We start from the raw sequence: 15,954 nt of genomic DNA on the forward strand, positions 1-15,954 counted from the left end.
ACTCAACAGCACTAACAGGAACATTAAAAGTTACCACTTTTAAGAACTTTGAAATAAAACTTTCATATCAAAATAATCGAGATATTTTAAAAATGCGATTCTCCCCAATACTGTGGGTTTATTTCATTTACTTATATATTTTTGAACAAGTATGTATTCCCTGCTTTCACATTTGTAATTTCAGGTTTATTAGAAAGGCAATCCCTATTTTCTTCCTCCACTTGATTTACAAACTGTCTGTTAGCAAACATCACATTGGCAGCAAAGACTGTTTCAAACCCCAAGAACCATTCCACAAGCAGTCCCCCACCCCCAACACGCACTTCTCTCTTGCCCCAAGCACCGCACAGAGTGACGAGCTTCCTTTAATTCTACAGGCACAGATGTCGGGGAGGCTAACAGAATCTTGGTAAACATGAAGGATAAAGAATCTCAGTAACTTTTGCTTTTGTGTAACATCATAAGTGAAGCCGAAGGAAATATTTGCCTGGAGAAATCTAGATTATTTTACAACCCACCCCTACTCACAACCGACTTCACTCGGGTGATGTGGAACTGCGAGGCAAGGTCACCTTTCTGTCATAAACACACGCTAGCCCTGTGTCCACCGGAAATCATATTCTCATTGGTACTGGGTGCTATTTTATTCTAAGTACCTTCACTGCAACTTTATCTCAGGGCCATAATTGTCCTTGAAAACAGTTCTATTTTGGCTTTATTTAAATTATCCTTGAGTGATTTTCCTTTTATTGGCAAGGCTCTCAACAGTCTAGACCAAGTTGAATTTATCAAGAAGTGAGAGGTAGCAACTGATAAGAACCGGTGCCTCTGCTAAAACAGTGTACTCATTCCTGAAAACCTTGTGCTTGGCAAAAAGCACACTAAAAAAAAAAAAAAGAAGTTCGTGGGGAAAAAATAGGGTTTGGGACAGACCACTCCAACTAAGCAACTTCGTAACCGGCATGCTAACCACTCACCACCCAGGTTGGCAGCTCAGACTATCTGGCAGTTGCCACCGTAGGTATCTTTTTTAATGGGGACCTAGAGCCGTACTTTAGAGAAGGGCTGGTGGTGGCAGAGCGGCACAGATGGGAGTAGAGCTCTGAGCCGCTGGGCATCATGGTGGCACAGAAAGCCGTGCAATCCTGGCAGGCTGCCTGGTTATGGTGCTCTTTTTTCCCCTCAAAATAGCCCACAAAGGGTCCCAGCTACAGGTGCAGCAGCCTAGCTGAAGGCTGTCTGCTTTTCTGACAGAAGTTGTCATTTTACTCCCCTAATCGGGCTCCCCTTGGAGGAAGAGGTCTTGGAGGAACATGCTTTCAAGTTGCTTCCACGTTATGACTACTTTATTCCCTGTATTTGTGTGACAGAAACGTGTTGTGGCAGAATACGTGGTACGGTTTCCTTTAAAATTCCTGGAGCAACAACCCACGGAGGGCAGAGGCGGCGGCGGGCTTAGGGGAATGGGGAAAAACTGCGACCTCACTCTTCAACCGAGCCAGTCACCTTTCTCAATACTGCCAACAACAAGGGAAGGAAAGCGCAGTTTTTAAGAACCTTGCTTTTAGAAATAAAGGGGACTACAGTTGGGGTTTCTCTCCCCTAATCCTCCAAAATGCATCAAGATTTCTGGCAATTCTGAGTCACCACACTCCCCTGCTTTTGCTCACCTAACAAGAACTGGTTTAGGGCCTCTTGGGTATTGCTTTCTTCAAACCCAGTGTGAAGCGTTCTTTGACCAATGCAAGAAACTTCCATCATAATACATCAGAATAATACTGGTTTTCTTAAACAGAATTTACTAATCTGAAATAGAATTATCCAAAACTTAATAGCAAGAAGTTTAACTATTTTAAAAGATAGAATGGCATCCTGCCAAATCAGTCCCGTCCCATCCACAGCCTGGTGCAGGGGGAGTGATTCCAGAGAGCCAAGTTTCATACCGCCAGTGTATATAAAAAGTGTGTATTTTGGTCCATTTACCTACAGTGAAATAATTTTACATCAGGAATCTTGCTGACAAAAACCAATGCTTGTTGCAAGAAAACCACCACCTCGGAATATTACTAAACACGCCTCAAACATCACCGTCACTTAGTTCTTTGCATGGATATAAAGTACTTAAACAAAACAACTCATCACATGCTCAAATATTAGGTAAATAATTTAATGATGATAGAACAATAGAATTTCTTTAAACACAATATTTCAAGTTACTATATTTTTGTCTGGAGTACAAATCTGAAATGGTACAAATTGTACCCAAATACTGAACCATGAATTAAGCAAACAGAATGAAAAAAAAAATTCTCCTGACTTTGGTTTCCATTCCTTACTCCCACTCACTCTTCCTTGCCTCAGACGGCTTCTACTGAAGACACTTAGTTCAATCCTTAAAGGACAACATGAGAGGGTCTGCTGCCGACAGGGCTAACCCCCAGACAACCCACAGGCGCCGGGCAGGGGGACCACAGACTCTGAAGCACTTCACTTCCTGCTGGAAGCCAGTCCCATTTTCTACTTCGCTTCAAGCCAAGACTGCTGAGATGAGGCTCCCCTCAGTAGCTACTGACCATTTAAGTATGGAGAGAAAAGCAAGGTAGAAAAATTATTTACATTCTGCCAACAGGGACAGACACACCTGGTATGGACTACTATTAACATTGTCAGGCTGCCTGCTTTCAGTCTCACAGGCTGCTTAAGAACACTTTTTACTGCGAGAGCCCTTGCTGGTCTTGGAGTGGCACGGAATGAGGCGGCTTGCTTTAGTGGTGACGAGGAGGACTCTCTTACACCAGGTGGCCAAGGAGCAGCTGCCCATCCCCAAGTCTGGGGATCGGATGAACTGGGGTTTTTGTTGTGGTTAGTACACATACATGACAGAGTTTAACAAAACTACTTTTCCTGTTTCCTTGCTTTATAAAGTCACACCCCCACATGATCATCATTAAAATTCACTGACTGCCAGTACCAAATGTGAAAGGCTCCGAAACTGTAAAAGCAAGGCAAGCAGTATGGATCCTGAGACATGTTAGAATGGGTCAGCCCAGACATTACTCACAGTGGAGTGCAAACACTACACTTTGTCTAGTTCTGTCCAAGATGGGAGGACTCCACCCATGAGCCCCATCACTCAGTCACCAGACAGGGAACGAGGGCTTCTCTTGGCTTTGGCGCTCTGCTCCCTGGATGGGTTTCCAATTGGTGCAGGTAATGAGTGAGAGGCTCAAAGTAGATCAACAGCCCATAGATGGTCCAACACAATAATCTGGAATCCCACCCAGACCAGGAGCAAGACAGGAGCTAAGGGCTGTTGTCAGCCACAAGCTGACTTCACAAAGCACAGCAGCAAAGCCCCCTCCCTTCAGCCCCTTCCTCAACCTAAAGCCCAGCAGACAGGAAGCTCTTTGGGAGAGGGAAGGGAAGTTGGCACAGGGGAGGGCGTGCTGTTGCCCGAAGGCCTGATGCTCTAGGCCAAACCCAACAAGACGTCAGAGTGTAGAATATGATTCCACCTAGAAAATGAATGGCACTATTTTAACAGTAGAGCATCCTGGGAAAATCCAGGATGCCTACTCTGAAACAAATCAAGAACATGGAAGCCACACCAGTATGCAGGTATGGTCTCCTCTTTAAAACACAGATGGATATTTTAGTTTTCAAGCACCACAGGAAAACTTTTTAAAAACTTTAACCACTTAGTATAGTATAGGTGCTAAGCAGATTTTAAAAGAGACCCTACATATAGGATGGCTTAAGCCATCACTTATAACCATCTTTATGAAACGTGGTTAACGCCTCTAGGTTTTCCTGGTGAGATTTGAGATCAAACATGGAACAAAGTGTGCTTCACTCACAACACATAACCATCCAGACTGCATGTACACACACAGGGTTACGCAAAAGCCCTGATATAACTATATTTAGCCTTTCAGATTCGCTACAGAGGGCCAGCAGCTCGCCCTGAAAGTCCCACCAAGGACAAGAGCAGTAACTTTTCTATTTCAATACAATTATGAGCAGAAATTACATGATGTAAAATAGAGGTCCTTCCATAAAGCTGAAGATTTAAAGCAGAAGAAGAGACAAAAACAGATTTCCCACAAAATCAAAATAATTCCACATTGGTCTTGTGCTCCATGAAGCCCTGAGATGAACTGCAGCCCTCAAACGCCTATTTGGATCTGGGTTAGCCAGAACACGTCAGTAAGCTTCAAACTGGCTCATCAGCAACTTTCTGCTGTATTCATAGGCCAAGAATAGTGCCCCGTTGGCAGGGAACGCTCGGATCATAGTAGGTTTCAGTCCAGAATACAAGGCCATTATTCCTAGAAGATAAAAGGTGATGGAAGACTGAGACTCCCCTCCTTGGAGCCACCCCACAAAGCTGCAATGCATAGATATTTTTACACTTTGAAATCCAGCCAATAGCACTAAAAACCAACAAGTGATGGAAAGACTTATTTCCGGGTTTCCCTGGACTGACGGAAACAAATCAACTAACAGAAACAGGACAAGTGTCAGGTCTCCCAGCAAAGCTGGTTGATGCTTAGGTAACATATACCAATTCCACACCTGGTTAACTTCTGGTAAATGGATTGGGTAGAGCTGAGGCCTCACGTGGGCAGACAGGAGGCAACCACAGAGCCACAGGAGGCAGCAGCCTTGCAGCTTCTCCTGGGGGGTGAGGGCCACGAGGCATGGGGCCAGCAGAAAGAGCACCGGCACTGAAGTCAGAGACCTGTTTCTAGCATTAGCACTGCCCAAGGTAGTTATGAAGAACTAGTTAGATAATTGAGGTGTGAGTACTTTGTAAAGCCATAAAGTGTTATGCAAATTCAAAGAGGGGTTACTATCAGTAATGTACAAGATGTCTGCACTCTATTTGGGATACAAACTAAACAGTTTCTGCATATTGTTATGGTGCTTTTTTTTTTCTTTCTCTGCTTTATTTCCCCAAACACCCCCTGTACATAGTTGTATATCTTAGTTGCAAGTCCTTCTAGTTGTGGGATGTGGGATGCCACCTCAACATGGCTTGACGAGCGGTGACATGTCCGCACCCAGGATCTGAACCCTGGGCCGCCACAGCGGAACGCGCGAACTTAACCACTCGGCCACGGAGCCGGCCCCTGCTCTCTCTCTTAAAATCAAGACAGGGACATTCACATCCCAAGGTTTCAGACGTACAGTGGATGCTGGAAGGACAGAACTTTACTCACTAGTTGCATAAAACTGGCTTTAAACAAACATTAACTGGAAAATCTTTATCCTCCTGCTTAACTCTAAAAATTGATAGCAAATTACCTTCAGAAGTTGCTTAGTGCATTTCTAATTCCAGAAGTCTTAGCATTAAGGATGTTGTACATTCTTTTAAATCCCTTCGTGGCTCTTAGAGATCATTTTCTGATAATACATTATGTAAAACAAGTGGTGCTAACTTCAAAACACCTATTCCCTTAGACAAAGCCCCTAGTTAACAATTCCCTCCAGGCTATTGAGAACAAAGAATCCTGACAGGTACCCGGGCCAGGGGTTAGGAATAAGAACTTTAAATTTTCTTGAGAATAATGAAACTAACTAAACTAACTAACTAACTAAACTAAAGAAAGGGGGTTGGAAACAGAAATCCACAAATGTGGATTAATATACAGTACTAGAAAAGGGATATGCGGAGGGGGAAGAAAGCAATTACACACCTGACCACCTCAACGAAACTAGCACCGAAATGACCAGCCCCTCTAAACATACCTCCTGTTTCTGCCATTACCTGACTCACCTTCATTTCTCACAACAGTTATAAAGGTTCCGAGAAATCCTGCCTGTTTCCCTGACATGGAAAGAACTTGAATTCTGGATTTTATACAATCCACTGGGTATACAGCAAGCCAGAGGCAGATTCCACCAACGCCACCACTTAACATCAAAGGGACAGGGCCTAGAGAAGAAAATTAGCAAACAGTATTTTGTCTCAAGGGCAGCTGATGTGATATTTCCAGAGGCCAATGGCAGTGGCCGGAGGTAGGTACAAACAAAAACGCTGCAAACACAATTCCCTGAGGAGACTGTCGAAGCTCTAAGAGCATAAGGTTCTGGTTGGTGGCCTGGGTCTACCCCTCATCATGCCAGGACGAGAAGCCCGAGCGAGGGTCATGTTTAGGCTGATCACTGTGGCACTGTGGCCCTCCTGTGCCATCCTTGGAGGGCTGGCCCCTAGAATCAGCAGGCCCCCAGCAGCATGGCAACGCCTTACAGGAGGAATGAGAATAGAGGCCACTGAAATGCAGGGTGAGGCATTTATCAGCCTTCTCTTAACTATCTTAATGCCCCGCAGCCCTGATTCTTCCTTTACCATGAAAAACCAAAGTTGTCTTATTAAACAAGACAGTTAAGCCTGGGAGCTTGACCAACCCCAGAATAAGTCCACCAACCATGAAGGGAGGTGTTCAAGAAAAAAGTTATCACCCATGTGATTCAAACATTGATATGGTTGTATCCAGCAGCTAAAGAGAACAAACTAGAAAGAACTACACTTTTCACTGCTCTCAAAACACTATCAAGACTTATTACCAAGTTCTAAGTTTATTGCAAGCTGACTTATAGGTAATTTCCCACAGGAAAGTAATTTCTATATTTCTTCTTCCTGAAAATAGATCCAGAAGAAATTCACAAATGTTATTCTAGGGAAGAAGTTTGGGATGTGCTGCTCCAGCCCCTGTCCTGAGGAAATTATGAAGCCCAGAAGAAGATGCTAGAAATCATTCGGCCCTGTGACTTTCTGCGATTTAGAATCTCCCCAGTGCCAGGTGGATCCCCTACAAGGCGGCGCAGAGTGCACGGAATCCGCAGCAACCATACAGTCGGGAAGCGGACACCATCAACCCACCCGCCGTCCACGCAAATACATTTACCTAGTTCATCTTTTGATCTCCCAGATGCAAAAAATGATCGGCTCAGTTCATAGCCACCGAAGAAGAAGAAATAGCCCGGTACTTCTCGAAGTAAAGTGCTCGAGAGTCCATGGTAGAAGCCCAAGGGGCCATCCTTCCTAAGGATACTCTTCACGACAGACCAAACTGTACTGGGAGGAGACACAGAGAGACAGTTACAGCAGGCGAAGCAGCTGAATCTGTAAACAGAGAACCAGAATTCTAAAAGGCCGCTGTGGGAAGGAAATCTCAGGGAAGCTCAGATACAGCTATTTTATAACAACCTTTGTCACCTGAACTACTCCAGGGTAAAGAAATCTCATTAAAATGGAAGCACACATTTCTAGAAGGCATATTATCAAAGATGTAAAAAAGCTAACATCCAATTTTTCAATACGGAATAAGTGAAATTACAATAAGGAGTTGTCCAAACTCAGCAAGAATAAAACGGTATCCTATTTGCCCAGTCCCTTACCTCCCTCGATTTCTATCTCCCCAACCTTTCTTTTGATCTGCTGTGTTCTGAGAAAATTGGTTCAGGTGTTTAGGGTTTGTCTTATTCAGTGTCAGTGCAGGGAAACGAGCAAGTAACATTAAACATTACTTTAAGGCAAGACAAAAGAAATTCTAAGAATGGAGCTACAGCTCCTGTAAGGCAAGAAGCACCAGGACTTAGTTCTTAGAGAGGTAGTGGTGCAAGGCTTTCTAATTAAGCAGATCCGAGTCCTGCAGCAGCCGGAACACAGCACCCCGTCCATCTAGACTCCTCTTCCCGAGTACGTGCGCCGTGGCAGGAAGAGCGCTGAACCCGCACACTCAGCAGCCTGGCGGACCCCTCACTCCTCACTTTGTTCTCAGAGAGCAGGTGACTCAGTTTGGACCAATGAAGGACCAAGCCCAGAGGGAACAAAGGCCACCTGCTTTGGATGATTATCTTCCTTCCTCGGACTTCAGAAGGCTTCATCGGGTATTATCCATCAGCCAGGTCCTTCCTGCAACGCTGCTCTCATCCTCGGATGTGAACGTAACAAAGTAACCCAACTCGACACGGCCAGCCTACCTTCCCATCCAAGTCTTAACCCCAAGCTATTCTACATCCCTGCGTGGCCACTGCTATGCCTAAAATACGGTCAGCCAGTACTTACTTTCACGCAAGCTGTCCATCTGCCTAAGTCCTTTGGACCTAACTATTTTCCTTAAAAATACCTTAAACCACTTCAAGGGGCATGAGGGCAACTTTCTGGGGGCTATTAACATCCTACTTCTTGGGCACTGGTTACAAAGGCATGTTCATTTCACACTTACGTTTTCTGTGTGTGTTCGTGTTACTGTGTACACATACTATCTCAATAAAAAGTCTTAAAGACTCACAGTTTTGGACTCTGGGCTATGAATAATAGATTCAAATTGGTTGTAAAGAATCCCAAGGGTGCAGGAAATTGGGCTCTATTACAAACCCCAGCCTCGCTGCTGCAAGGAGACTGGTAACTCTGAAAATGGTCAATTTATCTACCAATTTTCCCCAGTGGATTGACAGGGTCTGAGTTAACCACAGCAATATTCACCCCCAGAACTGCAGTCAGCCAGATGTGAAGATAAATAAGCAAGTTTTGAGATTAATCAGGATAATAAATTGCTTTACAATTCAAATAAATCATATGTATGTGACATATACACCTTCACAGGGTAACTAGGATCTTTCAAGACTGAGCTGGAGAGGAATTTGATCTGAAGGGCAGCTATGCTCACAAGGGTCCTGCTCAGTGTTCCCAGAACTGGCGCCCTTTGCAGGTCCGCTTGAAGGATTAGGGAGGGGCGTAAAGAAAGTTACCGCTGGGATCTGAGGTGATCAGCCTGAACATCTACGTGAAACCTGGGAAAGGGCATCAAATATTCATCTCAGAACCCAAGCGGCCCTTATGAAGGCTCAGTTCTCACACACAGTTCCAAAGCTGTCTGCCATGTGCCTCCAAAAACAGCTGGGGATCATGCCTTATGCCCTCAACCGGTCAAAAGGGGTAGAAGCTCCTGGCTTCATCACTTCTGGGCTATTAAACACCTGTCTATGATGTTCTGTGGCCTGGGGGTGGGTCCCACCACCACAAATAGTCCGTTCAGAAAATTATTCTGATTGGTAGAAGTTCTAGAAACAGTATTTTGGATTAGACACATCTGTTTCTATATCTGTCACTTAATTTTAGTACAATATATTTTTTAAAATACTCAATACATGTTCGAGACCTAATGTTTGTGCCCAAGCGGTGCTTACTTCTGGCTTTTGGCTATCTTCCCCGACATCTGCGTTTCGTACATGGTCTATAGCCGGCACTTCACAAGCTCAGTGGGGCAGAGCACCAGGGCAGCAAACGCGGAGGCGAAGGAACCGGCAGCCGCATTATGCAGGTCACTGAAAGGACACAGCACAGGAGACCAGTTACCTGTCCAGCCGTTCATTCATGCAGCACTCACTGCGCTGAAACTCAGTGGTAAAGGAGAGTGCAGATGAAGGGAGAGAAACACTTCCTGAGTGCCCACCAGGAACGTGCACGTGCTGTTTCAGTGAAGGATCTGCAACTCGGTGAGGCGAACAGCAAGACCCCAACTGCCACACGGAGAAAACGACACTTAGACATGATACGTGTTGTGCCCAAAGTCACACAGCTGCTAAGTGGCAATGATAGGATTCGAACCCAGGTCTGCCTGACTGCAGGATCCATGCTCCTTTATCAGTCACAACGCTATGGACTGAATGTTGGGCCCCCCACCCCAGATTCCTTTGTTGAACCCTTTAACCCCAATGTGATGGCATTTTGGGGGGGGAGGGTCCTGTAGGAGGTAATTAGGTTTAGATGAGGTCACGAGGGTGGAGTCCTCATGAAGGGATTAGCGCCCTTATAAGAGACCAGAGAGCTAGGCTGTGATCGCTCTCTGCCGTATGAGGACACAGCAAAGTGGTCCCTCTGCAACACAGGAAGAGGGCCCTCCCCAGACACGGAACCAGCCAGCACCTTGATCCTGGACTTCCCAGGGTCTAGAAGTATGAGTAACAAATGTGTGTTGTTTAAGCCACCCAGTCAATGGTATTTTGTTACAGCAGCCAGAACAAGAAACACAGTGACACACAAAACAAAACCAAAAACCATGGAGGAGGAAAAAATTACCTATAGTCCTATCACCCAAAAACATACACTATTAATACTTTAGTGTATTTGCCGCTAAGCTTTAAATAAAACTAGGTTCTGAGGCTATGCCTACCAAATCCAACCTGGAGCAGTGGAGCATATAACTGCCACAGATGAAAACCCAGGATAAATTTTTAACCAAAAAGCTGCCATTGCAAAAAGATTTCCCAGGTCAGCTGATGACCGCCTCAACCTCAGCAACAGACGGCATGAGGGTGTGATGGTGCCGGAGGAGAGCATAAGGCCGGTGCACGTCAGCAGTTCGAGGGTTGTAGGTAAAATGACTACACTGGAAATGTAAATGGAGGAATGAACGCACATTAGTCCAAAAGCGGAAGCACTCACCGCATCTCCTATGGGTTTAGTATCACCAGCCACAGTCAGCAGCATTTCCATCAGGAGGTGCATAACGTCTGAGCGTCTTTTTTTGTGATGTTGGCAGCCATTGGTAGTCATTATGGAGATCTGTTACTTTATTAGGTGTTGTAAAATGGTGATATTCCTATTTAATTCTATGATTTTTTTCATTTATTAGTTGGAATAACTTGAAACATTTAAATACACTTTCTGAAACATGAAAGAAGAGAGCCCCATTTTTCGTTGAGTAAATGTTAAAACAGTAATAATGACAAGTCCAAGTATTGAATTTGAATTGCCTCAGGGTATCTGAACAGGTATTCCTGTTTGTAAATACAGTTTCTAAAAGCTTCTTAAGAAATTTTATGATTTCTGATTTCACTCTGATTGTGACTTCTGTTAAATGCCAACTGGTGCTAAGTGTAATGTAATACTTCTTTTGCTTCATTTTTAACAGGAACGAGGAGGAATAATGTCACTCACAGAGGTATACTGTTTAGTAAACCGAGCTCGAGGAATGGAAGTAAGAATAGAATATTTAGATATTCTTTTAACTAATTATAGACTTTCTTAATATAGTACAAATTCCCCTATAGTGAATAGAATTTGAGGAAGCGTTGTGAATATCAAAACTATTTGGAGAAGCAGTGTGGTGCAGTGAATAGAATACTGCCCTGGGGTCTAGGAGGTAGATTCTGTTCCTGGTTTTGACAGTGATTTGCTGAGTGACCTTGAGTAGCTTACTTAACCTCTCTGGACTCAGGTTTTCTACCTTTAAAATAAGGGTTTGGACGCACAGATACCTTTCAGCTCTAATGTTCTGTGTTTGTGTTGTTGTGATTAATAAGGTTGAGTGTGATGCCCCTTCTCTGTGATAGTTACCTGTTTGAATTAACTGGGTTGGATACCAATTGCCTGTAAATGATACAGAAAAAGCTGCCCCGCTTCTTTGGCTCTGACTCTGCAGCCGCTGTTCAACTCTCATTGTCCCTTCACACCCAGATGTCCTTGGCCTCCAGGGTTCTCGCCGTTGTGCCCTCTAAATCAGTTTTGTGGTGTCAGCTCCATGCAAATGACCCACACCTGTCTCTCCAGCATTCAGCCCGCCCCATGAGCTAAGCCTCTGCTCTGTTCTTATTTCAATAGTCATCATAACTGCCATCAGTGAGTGTTCACCATCCACCAGGCACTCTGCAAGTGTTCCCTCATCTAGCCTCCCAAGAATTCAGTGAGGGGCCTACTTTTACTGTCCCTGTCTGGGGGATAATTTGGGGAAGAGGAAATTGAAGCTTAGAAAGATTAAATAATTTGACCATGGCAAATTATTTGGACCCAGGCTGGGCTGGCTCTGGAGCCATTCTTTGTGACTCAGAGCTGTGCTTGTCAGCCACCACATGGGCTGAGTCTTTAAGGCCATGTGGTCCAGAAGGGTAGCCGCTAGCTAGCCATGTGTGGCCACTGTGAACTTGAAGTGTAGTTAATGTAAACTGAGAGGTGCTGTAAGTGTAAATTATACTTTGACTTTACAAGATTTAGTACAGAATAAAGAATTCTTAAATATCTCATTAGTAATTTTTGTATTGATAATGTGTTGAATTTTTGGACCTATTGGGTTAAATAAAAAGTACGTATTAAAACTAATTTCACCTGTTTCCTTTTATTTTTTTAATGTGGCTACTAGAAAATTAAAAATTACATTTATGACTTGCATTTTGTTTCTGTTGGATAGCACTGCTTTAATGAGTAGAAGTCTGCTTCTTTGTTAATCCTTTTTGCCTTGTAGTGATTAAGCTACCTAAAATCCTTGATAAACGATGTTTTAAGTTTGCTCTTCTGTTTCAGTGGTCATTATAATTATATAGCATCACTCTATTAATTTTCAGTGTAAACTGGATTTGTTTCCCCATTAGTTGCTCTCGCCAGAAGATTTAGTGAATGCGTGCAAGATGCTGGAAGCGCTGAAATTACCTCTCAGGTAAAAGGTCCTCCGCGGGGCCTTGCTGGCTGTAGTCGCTACTCCTCACAGAGTGGACAGGCAAGCCCTGCCAGGTGCCGTCCTGCAGGGCCAGCCACCATATCGCCCCTCTTGAAATTACATTCCGTGTGAACAGAATTCACTGGGCCCACAAGCATCTCTGTCATTCTGGCCTCCATCCTTAGGGCTGGGCGTGGCCTGCGGGTGCTAGTAGTCTGACGGCTGTGGATTGAGGGCAGTGAGAGTAGAATGTAGGCACCTCCCATGAGGCCAGAGTAACCAGCGCCTCCTCCCCTAGAAATTTTGCGTTAGTTTCTGGAAGCTTAGAAGTGCAAATATTGAGCCGTGAATTATATTTTCCTTATCCTCAGGTTAAAAAAAAGTAGCCATACGTATTTCTGGATTATAGAAAAGCCTCTGGATTATAGTTCATAATTTTATTACCTGTTTATTCATGAGCTTTTTAGTTATGCCATGGTTGCTTGTGGTCGTTATGTTTTAAAGGTTATTTTGTGTTATTCTTCCCCTCATACCTGGGCATGAAAGATATCAAGAAATACTTGCGCCTCCTCAGGGGTTGAAAATCCCGGATATTCATGGCTTTGTTCTCCCATCTGCGATTTGTAGGCTCCGAGTTTCCGACAGTGGCGTCATGGTAATTGAGCTTCAGGCCCACAAGGAAGAGGAAATGGTGGCCTCAGCCTTGGAGACAGTATGTGAACCCAGCTTCCTCTGGTTATTAGGGCTTGCTACCAAGACGCGATGCTTAGCAACTCGAGAAACAGGATTTCCTTTTGGGTTTAACTTTACTAAAAAGTAACATTTGAAGACCCAATTAAAAACAGTTTATCATTAATGAATAAATAGTAATCAAAATTATACTTTGAAAGCTTTTTGAAACTTACCGATACTCGTAACGTCTTGTAAGTAAGGAGATAGAATTAGTGAGGCGTTCTCTTTTCATTTGATGCCCAGTGTTGAGAACAGGTTCTTAACTCTGTTAATCAGAATGTTACCCATGACTGAACTTTTTCTTTCAGTAACACCCACATAAGCAGCATTATAAAACATCACAAGTTGTTTTGTGAAATAATTGCTTCAAAAAATATGAAAAGCAACTGTAGTTTAGATGGCTTTTGCTGGCCAAACTGCTAATATTACTCATGAGGATATTTGAAATATTACTGCCTTCAAAGCCTCTGCGGCGAGCCTGTATAATTTGAATAACTCATATTTATTATGCTTCTAATTTTAAGCTCGATGAAAATCCCAAGACTATAGGTATTTCTACCACATATTTTAAACTACATCTGTAGATAAGGGTCCTCAGTGGAGCGTGTAATATGCACTCAATTAGAATTTGTCGTATGTTCCTTCTTAGAATAGCCAATAGTTCTTTTTAAGCTTTACCGCAGTGCCTTTGTACTCCCGCACTGTTTTACTATGCACTTCGTGATATTTTAACCTCTTCTCTGTTTGTTCTGGGTCCTTCAGCTTTTGCAGAATTAAACATTAGTGAAGAAGAGGTGGTTCTGTAGTGGATATTCTTACATTTAGTAGGAAATTCAGTCCGTTATTTCCCGAGTATACTGGTGGACGCTCTCCTTAGGTTGGCGCCTAGACGGTCCACACCATCACATTTTTCTGCTCTGTGTTTCTGTTAGGTTTCAGAAAAGGGATCCCTAACGTCAGAAGAGTTTGCCAAGCTCGTAGGAATGTCTGTCCTCCTGGCCAAAGAACGGTATGTAAGGTCCTTGCTCTTCATTACACCTTGTAGTTTGTGTTTCTGAACAGACACATGATTGTGGCTTTTCCTCTTGATTTCTAGGTTGATTCTTGCAGAGAAGATGGGCCATCTTTGCCGAGATGATTCTGTGGAAGGCTTGCGATTTTACCCAAATTTATTTATGACACAGAGCTAAGGGTTTTGTATTTGAAATACTTCTTGTGCGTATCTTTGCGTCATGTAGAGGTTGTCTGACATTGAGCTCAGAGTAAACCCTGATAAACTGAGCATTTACAGGAACTTTGCAGTATCATATAAAACCCTTTTAGTTTCTGCCTAAATATAAGGGTCCAGGAAGGTTATTTAGGATAAATATAGGAAAATACAGAAAAATGAATGACAATGTGAATTTGAAATCATGCTACAGTTGTAAAGAACCCTCAGAGTTGAACTTGAAATATGGTAGATTTTCACTCAATCCTCAAGTCTGACTGTTTTTTAAGGAAAGGAATTTAGTTCATGGGGGAAGAAAAGGAGAAGCTGCATGTTTGGACAGGTTAGAGTGTTATTTTGATGTGAGAAAAATTCACTGAATTATAAATAAGGTTTTTTCCTGTATCTAATGTGCCCATTTTGGGGGGGTTTCATGAAGCAAGTCGTACGTATGGGGTCGTCTAAGAACCTGACAACATTGGAACAAATATCAAACTGCGGAATGCTGTCAGCAGGTCCTCCTAAGGGCTTTTCTTTGGAAGCAGCCATACGCATGTCTGCAGCAGACCAAATAAAGCACTTAAAAAGGGAGAGAAGTTTATTTGTCTTACGTATATATAATCTGAGTAGTTTCTTTCTTTTTTTTAAGTGATGATTTCATAGCTGGCATTTAAAGAATGCAACTATGTCATTTTGTTTAAAAAGTACTGTGGATTTTGAAACTGAATTAAAGAGCTGTGTAGACATGCCCAGAGATAAGATTACAAATTTGGGAAGCAGATGGCTCCGGAATTCCCTAGGATTGTTGTGCAGGGGAGGGGCTGGGAGAAGCTTGAACTAGCTTAACAGGAACCTTGGTGCTCTTTGACCTCGAAGCCAAGGACAGGAACATAGACAGTGGAAAAGTAAAATGTCTCCTTTTCCTTCCCTTAAGGAGTTTCAACATTGAACTTTTAAAAATATTTCTATCACATTCTAGCAATATTTTTTTTCTTTACCCCACACATCATAAGTTGTGTGGAGAAACTATCTCACCAAACAGTATTACTGAGGTAACAAAAGCTGGCTGATGTTGAATTTAGATTGATTGAGTTTTAAAGTGGACTTGCCTGCCTTCATATGTTACTGTGGTACAGCATACAGTATGTCGGCATTACCTCAAACTCAGGGACCCCACGGGGACGAGAACACCCTCTTCCTGAGACAGAGTTGGAAGTGGAAGGTAGCGATAGTTTTTGACCAAGTCTCTGGAAGGGATAGTATCTGTATCGAGAGAACGGTTGAGACCAGGAGGAGGGGATACCCAGGGCCACACTCTGGGGTCCCTAAGACATTCTCACTGAGTGAGGTGGAGGGCCACTGCCTGAGGCTACTGCAGATGCCCTTTGGGGACCCTTTGCCTTTGCAGGAACCCTCGGCCGCAGACCCAGGGAATCCCTCCAAGTGCAGGCAGAGTCTGTCCCTGATCCCTGCCTGAAGAGTGGCTGTCACTGCTTTGTGTCCTCCAGTGTCATGGGAATGTTGTGGCTGAGGCATCCTGCCTTACTTAGTCTTTGTTCTCCAAATCTGTCA

At 43.6% G+C, this 15,954-nt stretch overlaps 2 protein-coding genes and 1 pseudogene across 1 annotated transcript; 2 read left to right on the forward strand and 1 right to left on the reverse strand.

Annotated features, from left to right (window-relative positions):
* The window catches only part of LOC138918352 (phosphatidylinositol 3,4,5-trisphosphate 3-phosphatase TPTE2-like), a 367,155-nt gene that overhangs the window by 132,503 nt on the left and 218,698 nt on the right, over window positions 1-15,954 (forward strand).
* On the reverse strand, window positions 4,069-9,464 carry LOC138918358 (mitochondrial ornithine transporter 1-like; annotated as a pseudogene).
* LOC138918360 (vacuolar protein-sorting-associated protein 36-like) lies at window positions 10,925-14,484 on the forward strand. Its single transcript, XM_070239611.1, has 5 exons — window positions 10,925-10,991; window positions 12,379-12,443; window positions 13,071-13,155; window positions 14,108-14,184; window positions 14,272-14,484. The coding sequence occupies exons 1-5, from the start codon at window positions 10,941-10,943 to the stop codon at window positions 14,363-14,365; spliced, it is 372 nt and encodes a 123-aa protein (XP_070095712.1). The 5' UTR covers window positions 10,925-10,940; the 3' UTR covers window positions 14,366-14,484.

The sequence above is a fragment of the Equus caballus genome, chromosome 17 (assembly GCF_041296265.1).
Source record: "Equus caballus isolate H_3958 breed thoroughbred chromosome 17, TB-T2T, whole genome shotgun sequence".
In the NCBI taxonomy this organism is placed as follows: Eukaryota; Metazoa; Chordata; class Mammalia; order Perissodactyla; family Equidae; genus Equus; species Equus caballus.

Excerpts from the sequence above, each read along its gene's own strand:
- LOC138918360 (XM_070239611.1), top strand. The coding sequence starts at position 10,941 with ATGTCACTCACAGAGGTATACTGTTTAGTAAACCGAGCTCGAGGAATG. Across the intron at positions 10,992-12,378 it reads ACCGAGCTCGAGGAATGGAA|TTGCTCTCGCCAGAAGATTT; the intron begins GTAAGAATAGAA and ends TTTCCCCATTAG. Across the intron at positions 13,156-14,107 it reads TGGCCTCAGCCTTGGAGACA|GTTTCAGAAAAGGGATCCCT; the intron begins GTATGTGAACCC and ends TGTTTCTGTTAG.